This window comes from Vespula vulgaris, chromosome 18 (genome assembly GCF_905475345.1).
Source record: "Vespula vulgaris chromosome 18, iyVesVulg1.1, whole genome shotgun sequence".
NCBI lineage: Eukaryota > Metazoa > Arthropoda > Insecta > Hymenoptera > Vespidae > Vespula > Vespula vulgaris.
In genome coordinates this window covers 4,043,552-4,055,000 of record NC_066603.1, presented here as the reverse complement: position 1 = coordinate 4,055,000, position 11,449 = coordinate 4,043,552, and the positions used below count along the sequence as shown (strand labels likewise).

At 29.3% G+C, this 11,449-nt stretch overlaps 4 protein-coding genes across 9 annotated transcripts in view; 2 read left to right on the top strand and 2 right to left on the bottom strand.

Moving 5' to 3' along the window:
• LOC127070339 (GRIP and coiled-coil domain-containing protein 1) overlaps positions 1 to 3,932 on the top strand; it is a 6,151-nt gene extending 2,219 nt beyond the window's left edge. Inside the window, exons 1-10 of the mRNA XM_051008167.1 lie at positions 1 to 760; positions 863 to 1,049; positions 1,191 to 1,294; positions 1,372 to 1,530; positions 1,706 to 1,851; positions 1,929 to 2,163; positions 2,242 to 2,554; positions 2,644 to 2,960; positions 3,083 to 3,543; positions 3,618 to 3,932. The exon at positions 1 to 760 is cut by the window's left edge and continues 2,219 nt beyond it. Coding sequence (XP_050864124.1) covers positions 974 to 1,049; positions 1,191 to 1,294; positions 1,372 to 1,530; positions 1,706 to 1,851; positions 1,929 to 2,163; positions 2,242 to 2,554; positions 2,644 to 2,960; positions 3,083 to 3,543; positions 3,618 to 3,789 — 1,983 coding nt within the window. The 5' untranslated portion in view covers positions 1 to 760; positions 863 to 973 and the 3' untranslated portion in view covers positions 3,790 to 3,932. The remainder of the gene's footprint in view (positions 761 to 862; positions 1,050 to 1,190; positions 1,295 to 1,371; positions 1,531 to 1,705; positions 1,852 to 1,928; positions 2,164 to 2,241; positions 2,555 to 2,643; positions 2,961 to 3,082; positions 3,544 to 3,617) is intronic.
• On the bottom strand, positions 3,930 to 4,947 carry LOC127070355 (D-aminoacyl-tRNA deacylase 1). Of its 4 annotated transcripts, none has more exons than XM_051008202.1 (4): positions 4,820 to 4,947; positions 4,516 to 4,606; positions 4,192 to 4,424; positions 3,930 to 4,084 (listed from the first exon to the last, which is right to left on the bottom strand). In XM_051008202.1, exons 1-4 carry the CDS (start codon positions 4,875 to 4,877, stop codon positions 3,954 to 3,956), a joined length of 513 nt encoding a protein of 170 aa, XP_050864159.1. In that variant the 5' UTR covers positions 4,878 to 4,947; the 3' UTR covers positions 3,930 to 3,953. The 4 variants fall into 4 exon arrangements, with proteins under 4 accessions (XP_050864159.1, XP_050864160.1, XP_050864161.1 ...); XM_051008203.1 differs by having other exon boundaries at positions 4,522 to 4,606; XM_051008204.1 differs by having other exon boundaries at positions 4,682 to 4,830.
• A 103-nt stretch (positions 4,948 to 5,050) lies between these two features.
• LOC127070334 (regulator of nonsense transcripts 2) lies at positions 5,051 to 9,587 on the top strand. Its single transcript, XM_051008152.1, has 2 exons — positions 5,051 to 5,173; positions 5,530 to 9,587. Exon 2 carries the CDS (start codon positions 5,540 to 5,542, stop codon positions 8,981 to 8,983), a length of 3,444 nt encoding a protein of 1,147 aa, XP_050864109.1. The 5' UTR covers positions 5,051 to 5,173; positions 5,530 to 5,539; the 3' UTR covers positions 8,984 to 9,587.
• On the bottom strand, positions 9,494 to 11,237 carry LOC127070353 (methylosome subunit pICln). Of its 3 annotated transcripts, none has more exons than XM_051008200.1 (6): positions 11,076 to 11,237; positions 10,531 to 10,657; positions 10,336 to 10,472; positions 10,043 to 10,219; positions 9,874 to 9,963; positions 9,494 to 9,800 (listed from the first exon to the last, which is right to left on the bottom strand). In XM_051008200.1, exons 2-6 carry the CDS (start codon positions 10,647 to 10,649, stop codon positions 9,706 to 9,708), a joined length of 618 nt encoding a protein of 205 aa, XP_050864157.1. In that variant the 5' UTR covers positions 10,650 to 10,657; positions 11,076 to 11,237; the 3' UTR covers positions 9,494 to 9,705. The 3 variants fall into 3 exon arrangements, with proteins under 3 accessions (XP_050864157.1, XP_050864158.1, XP_050864156.1); XM_051008201.1 differs by having other exon boundaries at positions 10,920 to 11,199; XM_051008199.1 differs by having other exon boundaries at positions 10,773 to 11,198.
• Positions 11,238 to 11,449: the final 212 nt, after the last annotated feature.

Genomic DNA, 11,449 nt, shown 5'->3' with positions numbered 1-11,449 from the left:
TGTTAAAATAATTAGTTATATATAAATTAGGTACATACAAGGAAATGTTACAAATAATTTATTAATGATTGCAGTGGCAATTTTTTTTTGTCGAGAATAATTCTTATTATTTATTGTTATAATTGTTTATCAAAATAGTTAGATATGTTAGATATATAGATATATTCTATATCCGACATGTTAATTATATATATATTAAAAATTTTATTACTATGGTAAGTATTACAACTAATAAAAAAGATTCAATATGATTTATATGAATATTTTTTCTAAAATTCTTTACGCATATTGAAATTTCTTCGGACCCTAAATATACGGTCCTAAGAGCTCAATGTAAACGATCAGGTCGCCATCTACACTAAATTTTAAACTATTAATTTTAATATACATCAATGTGGTTTACTATATACATATACATACACGTTGTCTTTATGTATTGAAATATTTAACTCAAGTTTGGACATGCAAAACAAGATTTTAAATATATAATTTTAACTTGAAAATTTTCTCGCCAGATGGCGAATCGATAAAACTCAAAGCTCAATAACGTAGTTATAAAAATCCGGAAAGGGTATTATCCTTTTACAGACTAGAAATGTCTGATTTTACACTATTAGATAGAAAATATATATATGTATAAATTTGTTATATTATTATATTTATAATATTAATGCTCAACAATAATAAAAGTAACCTAACAATATCTCGATTATATAATCTTTGATACATTATGATGTATTACTTGACGCAAATAAAACTCGTGAGTTATATGTTATTGACAGCTTTTAACAATGTTATTAATGTTACAATATTATTATATTTTATTCTTTGATATATAATACTATTATAATTATGATTTCAGTTATCAAACAATTTCAATGAACTCTTTCTATAATGATAGAAGTAATATAATTAATTAGGAATTTATCATTTCTATAAAATCTTATATACGTGAAGTTACAAGTTAAGAATAATGGGTGATATAAATGAAAAAAAAATGGGAAAAAATGAAAATCATAAGGAGGAACAAATTTCATCTGCATCAGAAAGTAATTTTTAAGTTAATACGAAAAAGTATACTTTATAAATCAGTAGTAACATATATTTATTAAGTTTACCAAACTAACTTTTATTTGCAAATTTTTTAAACTATACAAAATTTTCTTTTTATATATTTTCTCATATTTTAGATACTCAATCTACTGATATTCAATCAACAAATATAAATAAAGAACAAGCAGAAACCAATAAATCTTCAGAAAAAAGCAAAAATATAGAAGATATCGATGGGCAGGTAAATAATTTTTTGTATTGCGTATAAACAATTTTTATAATATATTTTAATACATTGATGCTTATAATATAATCTAGCAATCATCGACTGTACAACGAGATACAGAAACAGTAAAACAATTAAAGAATCAATTAGAAACTTTAATGAATTCTTTGGCTACATTATCCGCAGAAAAATCAAAGATGGAAGCTAATTTTCAAAATGACAGAAAACAATTAAGAATGGAACGTGAGGAAGTAAGATATTGTAAAATACTTTCAGAAATATTGACTACTATTTGATATTATTTCTATATTATGTGATTATGAATTTTATAAAATATATAAATGTAGAACCATGTAATTTACATAAATTTCTAATAATTCTACCTAAATGTTTAACATATGTCTTACAATAATCTTTGTTATATAGTGTGAGAAAGTAATTAGAGAATTAAAGGAAAAATTAAAAAAAGGGCAAAATCACAATATATCTGAAATAGAACATGTGAAGTGTAAATTAATCATGGAACGCCATGAAAGAGAAAAAGAAAGAGCAAATCATGCGTCTACAATAAAGTATGTAATAGTACAAGTACAACGGTGATTAATGTAAATGTGCTCATTATGTCTTTATAACGTAATAAGTTTTTCAGGGAACTACAAAAGATATTAAACGAAGAACTTCGTAATAAAGAGCAGTTAGAACAGCAATTGAAAAATTTATTTGCCAATAAAACACAATGTAAAATTCTCGAAGCAGAATTAGAAATAACCAAAAATAAGTTAAAACAAGCAGAGGAAGCAGCTAAAGAAACACCACCTCTTCTTCTTTCATTGCAAGCTGAAATGGTTGCTATGAAGAAGCAACATCGTTATGCTATACTTGAAGTAAATAATATTATGTCATACCATTTATTATATCTCAAACTACACTATATAATTCAGTTTTATTGTTAAATCATTAAGGAACAAAGAAGAGCAGCAACTGCAGAGCAACAAGCTAGAACATTAGCTATGACTCATGAAACAAGAGTAGCTGGTTTAGAATCTCGCTTAGCTGAACTTTCTGAAACAGTAGGAGAATATGATAGATTAAGGCAACAAGATCAACGTTCTATTCAAAATCTTAAGGACCAATTATCTAATATACAAGATGTAGAACACAAAGAATGTGTCAATGTGCCAAACGAACCAGAAGAAATAATTTCTAAAATAAAAATGCTATATGGACATTTATTATATTTAGACAATAAAAAGGATGACTCAGCTTATGTCGAATGTAAGTAAATTATTAACAGTTAAAATTAAATTAACAGATGCATAAAAAATTGAATTTTTAAATAAATTGTAACTATGTTGAACTTACAGCATTGTTAAAACATTTAGAGTTAAATGGTAAATACAAAGATTCTGAATATAAAGAAAAGTATGAAACTCTATTACAAGAATTTAAAATGCACAAAGAGCAAGTACTAACTAAATACGATGTTGATACAAGTCTTTTACGTAAAGGACATCAACAAACTTACAACTTAATGGATTTACGTGATAAAGAAAATAGTAAAACTCAATTACATTTACTTAAAACTCATAATAACAATTTAGAAGAAAGAATACGTACATTAAATAACAAATTAATACAGAAAGAAAAAGAATTGCAGATAAAAATAGATTATTACCAACAGGTAAATTTTTTAACATACATATTCGACGTATGTGTGTGTAAATTAATGTTAAAATATATATAGATATATATATATTTTTTAATATAAAATGATGATACATATCAAAATTTATAAATTTACAGTTATTACAAGAAGAACGTGCCAAATCAGAACATGTACTATCACAAAAGGAAAATGAATTTCGTAGTAAAATATGTACATTAGAACAACAATTACTGCGTCAAAGAGAACGATCCGTCGCACTTGTTCAAGAAAAAGAGAAAGAAATCTTAACATTGAAAGCATCATTTCATGCATTAATACCAAAAAAAGATCCTTCTTTCCGGGAAGGTGAAAGAAGTGTAATAAAATCCGAAAATAAATCAGAATCCTCAGGTGATATAGTAACAGGATTATTAAATAATGATAGTCCTCCTATATTGCATTATACTCAAGAATTAGCAAGACATGAAGTGCAGATATCATCGACTAGAAAGAGAATATTAGAATTGGAGGCATTATTAAGAGAAAAAGAAAGACAATTGCTTCATGTAACTGAGAAACATAAAGAAGAATTAAAAACTGTACAAACACAAGTGGCAAGGTATTTGATCATTCACAATTATTTAATATATACAAATAGCAAATATATATTTTTTACATGTTCTTACGATTCAGATTGGAAGCATGTAAATCTAGAGAAGGAGCAAATTTAGAATATTTAAAAAATGTACTTATCAATTATTTAACTACAAATGATTCATCAAGTAAGCGACATATATTAAATGCTATATCTACAGTTTTACGATTTACACCAGATGAGTTAGAAAAGGTCAATCATGTTAAATAGTTTTTGGAGTTTCAGTAAACAGGTAAACATTATTACAGAAAACATATCTCTATTCTTTTATATTTTCTCATTATATTTATATTATTTCATAGATTAAAGTAGTTAATAGAATATTGGTGAAATAAATAAAATTGATCAAGATATATATACAAATTAATAATTATTTATTCTGCAGAATCATTTTTATCAAGTTTTTCAGTACTATCTTTAACAGGTTTAATTGGAGATTCTATTTCTAAAGTAACAGGTCCATTATTTTGTATACTAACTTGCATCATAGCTCCAAATATACCATCTATATAAAACAATTAAATTACATAAATATTATAATCCTTTATTCTTTTCATAACTTACAATATACCAAGTATTTTTCTTTCATAATAATTAAATTAAAATAATTACCTTTAATTAGTTCTGGTTTATAGTTTTTACCCAACTCGTTCAAAAAATTTTTATAAAATGGTTCCGACTCTTGTGCTGGCATTGCTCTATGGAAGTCAAGTTTATTTCCTTTCAAAACATGATACAATGTAAATTGACTGATACACAAAATTTCGTACTGTTTATCCATAACACTGGCACTCCATTTCTTGTTGTCATTCTCAAAAACCTTTATATTTAAGATTTTTTTTACTCTACAAAAGCATTATACAAAATGAATGACAAAATATTTTGTAAAGTGAGATTTTAATACATATTATTTAAATGGAAAAATACAATAAGTACATATACTTTATGTCAGCCAAAGTATCACCTCTTGTTATACCGATTAATATACAAAGCCCATTTCCAATACTGCTAATAACTTTATCATCCACTAAAATCAGAATATGTAAAGATAACATATTTTATAATTAATTTATACTATATATATATATAATATATATATAACCTGTAACAGAAGCACTTGTTACGCGCTGTATTACTGCTTTCATATTCTTTAAATCTTTATAATTAATTTTTTATATAATTTTTCCTATTACTAATTGTATCTTAATTAAGTCTTATCTTTATTTTATATTGTATGTACATTTTTTTAAGTTGATAACGTTAACACACGAAACTTCGACGTGATAAAACTCGACCATTCGTAATATAATACGTAATAAGATGCACGTGCAACAATAGCATACATTTAATTCAGAAAAAGTTTTAATGGATTTTATCAATTACTGATTATAAGTTTATCTGAAAAATATCAAATATTAAATTTAATCGTAAAACGATAAATATTTCAGTTCACATAATTTTGACGTATCTACAATAGAGTGCGCTCTTGCATATCCGCATCATTACATACACCGTTTACTATCTTACAAAAAGAGAAGCCGCATACTTACACTGTCCATCTTTTTAATATAAGATCTTATTACGTTTCCAGAATGTAAGTAAAGGAATATTAACCTGTTAAATAAAATTTAAAATAATAAGAGTATAAATATTTATACATTTTGATATTTAGCCAAGAAATCGTGCAGACTAATCGTTATATTATATTTTCATTTTCTTCATTATTTTTTGTGTACAAATAAACATATTTAACCTATAAATTTTCTAAGACAAATTATTTTCATATTGGAAGTAAGATTAAATACAAATGAAACGATACAATGTATATTTGTAATGTATCTTCTCTAGAAACTTTATAAAAGAAATAAATTTCTATTTTTTATTATTATTTCTATCAGACATTCTATCAAATATTTAAAATAAAAAAATTTTTATTGTCTTCTATCGTAGATACTTAAACATGTCGGAAACAGATAATGTTGGGCAAGAAGTAGAGGTACTTGCTGAACCTGATGCAGTGTCAGAAGAAGATAGACAGTATTTACTGGAGTATGTAAAGGAAACTGAACAAAGATTAACAAACAAAGAAGAAATTAGGGCTGCTAATTTGAATCCTACAAGACCACCAGACACATATTTCAGTAAATTGGACTCCAGTCTTAAGAGAAATACAACGTTTGTCAAGAAACTTAAAAATTTTAGTATGACTCAATTAGATGCTGTTCTGAAAGATATGGCTAATTTAAATTTAACAAAATATGTTAGTGAAGTTGCTACTGCATTAGTTGACGCTAAATTGAAAATGAATGATATATCGTCAGCAATTAAAGCTTGCAGCTTTTTACATCAGACATATGCAGAGTTTTCTGCTCACTTCTTCGAAAACTGGCAAAGAATACTATCCTTAAAAATTGGAGAAAAAATTGCTAATCCAAGTAAACTGAGAGTAGATTTACGATTTTACGCAGAACTTGTAAACGCTGGGATTTTTACCCACAAACAGGGTTTACCACTTCTTGGCTCTGTATTAACAGTTTTAATTAACATGGATAAAGAGGAACACAATAATGCAAGCATTATATTAAGTTTTTGCCGTCATTGTGGAGAAGATTATGCAGGTCTTGTCCCTAGAAGGGTAAGGGAATTATCTGAAAAATTAAATATCGCGATACCTAAAAGCAAATTACTTTCTCCTGATAAACAACAAAATGTAAGATTCTTATTACGAGATTATTATAATTCATTGTGTAAACATCTATTGAAAGAACACAAAGAACTTCAAGCTTTTGAAAAACAAAATCGTAAAATTTTACAAACTAGAGGTGAATTAAGTGCAGAAAGAAAAGAGAAATTAGAATCCCTTCAAGTATCTTATGAACGTCTCCTTAATGGAGTACAAAGTTACTCTGATACCTTAGATGAACCAATACCTGAACTTCCTGTAGATATTGAAATGAAGGCAGAAGCTGAGGAAACATTAAAAATGATTAATGAAGGAGAAGAAAATAGCATTTTGGAAGATATGTGGGGAGATGAAGAAACAAGACGATTTTATGAAGTATTGCCTGATTTAACAGTATTTTTACCAGGATCATATTTGAAAGAAGTACCAAAACCTGATGTTCCTATTACGGAAGAAACTTTGGATGAAGAGATAACGTTTGACGAATTAGAAGAGACTGAAAAAGTGGATGAACCAGAAGTGGAAACAGAGGAACCTCAAGTTTCCAACATAAGTAATAAAATATTGTTGGATGCATTTCTTAGTCACTTGCCAAATTGTGTCAATCGCGAGATGATTGATAATGCAGCAGTTGATTTTCTTATAAATTTGAATACAAAGCATAATAAAAAAAAATTAGTAAAAGCATTATTTGGTGTTTCTAGGATACGCTTAGATTTGCTGCCATTCTATTCTCGTTTAGCTGCAATTCTATATCCTGTAATGCCAGATGTAGCAAATGATTTGTGTTTAATGCTGAAACATGATTTCAAATATCATGTCCGAAAAAAGGATCAAATTAATATTGAATCAAAGATAAAAGTGGTACGCTACATAGGAGAGCTTGTAAAATTTAAACTTTATTCAAAAATAGAAGCATTATATTGTCTGAAAGTATTACTTCATGATTTTACTCACCATCATATTGAGATGGCATGTAATTTGTTAGAGACTTGTGGAAGATATCTCTTTTGTTCTCCTGATTCTCATCAAAGAACAAAGGTCTATTTGGAACAGATGATGCGTAAGAAGGCTGTTACTGCATTAGATTCCCGTTACGTAACAATAATTGAAAATGCATATTACTTTGTAAATCCTCCTGAATCAACTGGTGGAGTATCTAAAAAAGATAGACCTCCCATTCATGAATTCATTAGGAAACTTCTCTATCAAGATCTTTCTAAAACAAATACGGATAAGGTACTTAAATGGATGAGGAAGTTAGACTGGGAAGATGAAAGTGTATCTTCGTATGCTATAAAATGTCTCACTGCTGCATACAATGTAAAATATTTAAATATTCGATGTGTTGGAAGTTTGTTAGCTGGACTAGTAGCACATTATGAAACAATAGGTCCTCATGTGGTAGATGGTGTATTAGAAGACATAAGACTGTGTATGGAAATTAATTTGCCTAAATACAATCAACGTCGCATTGCCATGGTTAAGTATCTTGGAGAATTATATAATTATCGTATGGTTGAAAGTGGTGATATCTTTAGAACTTTGTATCTGTTAATTACATTCGGTGTCAGCATGGATCATTCCGTTCCAAGTGTTCTTGATCCACCCGATCACTTATTTAGAATTAGATTAGTATGTACACTTTTAGAAACCTGTGGACAATACTTTAGTGGAGGTTCAAGTAAGAAAAAGCTCGACTACTTTTTGGTATTCTTTCAAAATTATTATTGGTTTAAATATACAGATCCTATATGGACTGCTGAAAATCCCTTTCCAGTAGGAATAGATTATATGTATCGAGATACGTTGACAATGCTTAGACCAAAAATGCAACTTTTTCAAAGTTATAAAGAGGCACAATGTGCTATAGAAGAATTAAGGAATATATTGTATCCATCCCTAGGAAGTACCGCTACAGAAGACATTGAACATACAGAGGGAGATTCTGATATGAGTGTAATCGTAGAAGGAGATGAAGAATTGCTTGTGACATCCGGAAATGGAAGTGGTGATGCTAAAGGAATGGGAGATTTACATTTTGAAGAATCTGAAGATTGTTCAGAAGCACAATCTGAAGAAGATTGGACAGCAGAAGCGGAAAGAGACGATACCATGGGAACTCAGGAAAATACTCAAGGAGATCAAAGTCTATCAGAAGGTGGTACTGAAGGAGTTATAATGGATGGTACTGAATTAAATGCTGCTCTCCCAGCAGGTCCAAAAAAGATGACTTGTCCCGAAGATGATGATTTTCTTTCTGCGCTTGATAAAATGGTTTCTGATAATATACAAGATAGAATGCGTGACGCTGTTAAGCCGCAACAAGTTGATATATCTGTACCATTACATATAAAAAGTACAAAAAAAACGTACGAACAATTGCAAGTGCAATCATCTGATAATTCTACCGTGGACTTCATACTTATGCTAAGGAAGGGTAATAAACAACAGTATAAAAATTTAGCTGTGCCAGTATCATCAGAATTAGCTATGAATCTTAGAAATCGCGAACAAGAACAAAAGGAAGAGAAAGAACGTGTAAAAAGATTAACTCTGAATATAACAGAAAGACAAGAAGAGGAAGATTATCAAGAAACTATAAATCAAGGTACACGACCGGTAACAGTAAATCTAAACAGAGAACGACGACAAAAGTATAATCATCCTAAAGGCGCACCGGATGCTGATCTTATATTCGGTCCAAAAAAAATTCGGTAAATCCATGCGGCAGTTGCTCTAAAAAGTAATTATTTTGAACTTTGTGAGCACCGTGTAGTCTCACTCCATGGAATTTCGACCAATGTGAAACAGTGCAATTGTAATTATACACCATATCTTCTACTTTTAATTAAAGACGTAATATCTATTGTTTGTATAGATTCGTCTTTTCTTCGTTTTGTTATTAGCTTTAAGAGTAGTATTGTTGGATAATATGTGAATGGATGCACGATTGCATGTAAAAAAATGTTAGGAACCGTTACAATCAAGTGAGTAAAATCGTAATATACTGAGAATAATAGTTCTCCAAATACTTCGATGTAATACTTATGATTAATCTTATTTTCTAATGTTTCATATAATATGCTCATCATGACTAAGAACTCTTGTGCACAAATAAATACTTCTATAAAAATTGTCAATGCAAAATGCATTTTTCCCATCATAGGTAAGATTTAATGATAGAAGAAATTGAATTATTAACTATTTGTGCATATACAAAATGATCAGTTATATTTAATGTATACCTATTTATTTTTTACCTAAGAAATTATCACCATGTACAAAATGAATATAAATAAATGTTAGGTGCTTTTACGTTCGACGCAGTTTTGTCTTATAGCTTGCAATAACGATATTACATATCTACCGAAATATATGAAATCGATAATCATATAAAGTAATACTAAATGCGTGTCAGCATATGTTTTTATAATCTCAATTTATGGGTCCTCTTCTGCATCCTCAAACTGACCTGCTTCAACGTCCATTGGTTCGTCAGCTTCCGTGCCATTGCTGTGATTAGCTCCTATTTGTTCTATGGAAAACGGATTCGTGATAAATTGTTTAAAAAGATTTATAACAACGTCATTAAATATTAAATAGGTTACCAGTTGGTAATATGTATGGAGCATCACCAGCACCGACTTCATAATATTCAAAATCATCTTCTTCTGCGTCTTCATAAATGTCTTCTTCAGCTTTAAATGCATACATTTGAAATATATATGTAAGTACTAATAAATCGATGAAGTACAATATATCATACATATCAATTACCATCAGAAAAACTATCTTGTGGATCTGGATGGAGAGCTTGACATTGATTCATTGCTTCAAACATCGCATCCAGATTATTCGTGTCATCAGGTACAAAACTCATCTCCGTCATAGGAGTATCTCCCTCCTCATCTTCGTTTTCTGAACCATTATCAGGGGACGGTGGTAATGGCACGTCTGCAAGCGAATCAATTTGAATGGTGCGTATTGGCGATGTACTATCATTATACTATTTTTAACATATCTTTTAAAATATTCACAACCATCGGAAGAAATATATTTATAAGATTTACCTGGAAGGTTGTCCACCATAATGTATAAACATTGCCTAGGATGAACCTGTTGATCTCGTGAGATAGCATGTATAGAAATATGAGGGTACTCGAGAGAAAATCCTTGTTGCGTATCGCTGTCTATCCAGGATAGTAAACTGCCAATGTCGATTTACATTAAAAAAATGTATGTTGATCACAAATAAACTATTATACCTTTCTGTAATATAGAGAGTGCCTTTTCCCACCTCCCTAGCATTAATGTATACAGTGGTGTTTGGTTCTTCATGACGGATGCCTTCCTGTGGTGCTAGAAAGCTGCTAAGCACTACCATTTTTCCACCTGTAACGTTTGTACATACGTGTTCCTTGATTGAGATATTTTGAATTAGATTGTAAACCAGTTTAAAAATAGATATCACAAGTAAATCGTGATATTACGAGAGTAAGATTCAAACCTATGAGACACTTGAGGTTATACTACATCTATGAGAGTAACGTAAATAAATGATTCGTTCGAATCTCTGAAGTGTAATTTATCAGAGACAATTGGTGTATGTTTTTCAACGGTGTAGGTCCATATTAAGGATGAATTAGGCTGATACCGGGATTTTGAAGAGTGAGTCAACGTCAACGGTGCCGAAAATATACAGTTACGCGTTAAATAGGACTTGAGCTCGACAAATCTATATTTTACAAAGATGCTTAATTGTCAAAATTCATTGGCATTAAGTTCTTTGTAAATACTAATATTTACTCACAGCTCTTGCCTTATCTCTTTTACACTACGCTATTGTAAACACGACACACGATGTAAAAATTTTTACGACTTGAATGTATGTGTATTTTGAGCTAAGACGGTGACTGCTGATTCCCTAACTTCAGATTGCTTCCGACTGACTGATTCAGACCTATCGCATGTTCTTTCACTTTCAATTGCAATTTGAAATTTTACGCGCGAAAAACAATTATCGATGATTTACAAATGAGATCGAAAACGATAACTTTCCGAACTGTAATTTCAGTTTAAAGAAAAAAAAAAAAAAAATACCGTTTCTATTAAATTCGAATAAAAAATTATATAAATGTTTTGACAAAATAATGATTGAACTGTTTCAAGATTCGACGATAAGAG

What these genes read in the sequence shown, in the direction of transcription:
- LOC127070355 (XM_051008202.1), bottom strand. Translation starts at nt 4,877, where the DNA reads ATGGTCGAGTTTTATCACGTCGAAGTTTCGTGTGTTAACGTTATCAAC. An exon ending in CGTTATCAACTTAAAAAAAT is followed by an intron (nt 4,607 to 4,819) that starts GTACATACAATA and finishes TTCTGATTTTAG; the next exon opens with TGGATGATAAAGTTATTAGC. An exon ending in TTGGCTGACATAAAGTATAT is followed by an intron (nt 4,425 to 4,515) that starts GTACTTATTGTA and finishes ATGCTTTTGTAG; the next exon opens with AGTAAAAAAAATCTTAAATA.
- LOC127070334 (XM_051008152.1), top strand. Translation starts at nt 5,540, where the DNA reads ATGTCGGAAACAGATAATGTTGGGCAAGAAGTAGAGGTACTTGCTGAA.
- LOC127070353 (XM_051008200.1), bottom strand. Translation starts at nt 10,649, where the DNA reads ATGGTAGTGCTTAGCAGCTTTCTAGCACCACAGGAAGGCATCCGTCAT. An exon ending in ACTCTCTATATTACAGAAAG is followed by an intron (nt 10,473 to 10,530) that starts GTATAATAGTTT and finishes CGACATTGGCAG; the next exon opens with TTTACTATCCTGGATAGACA. An exon ending in TATGGTGGACAACCTTCCAG is followed by an intron (nt 10,220 to 10,335) that starts GTAAATCTTATA and finishes ATTCGCTTGCAG; the next exon opens with ACGTGCCATTACCACCGTCC.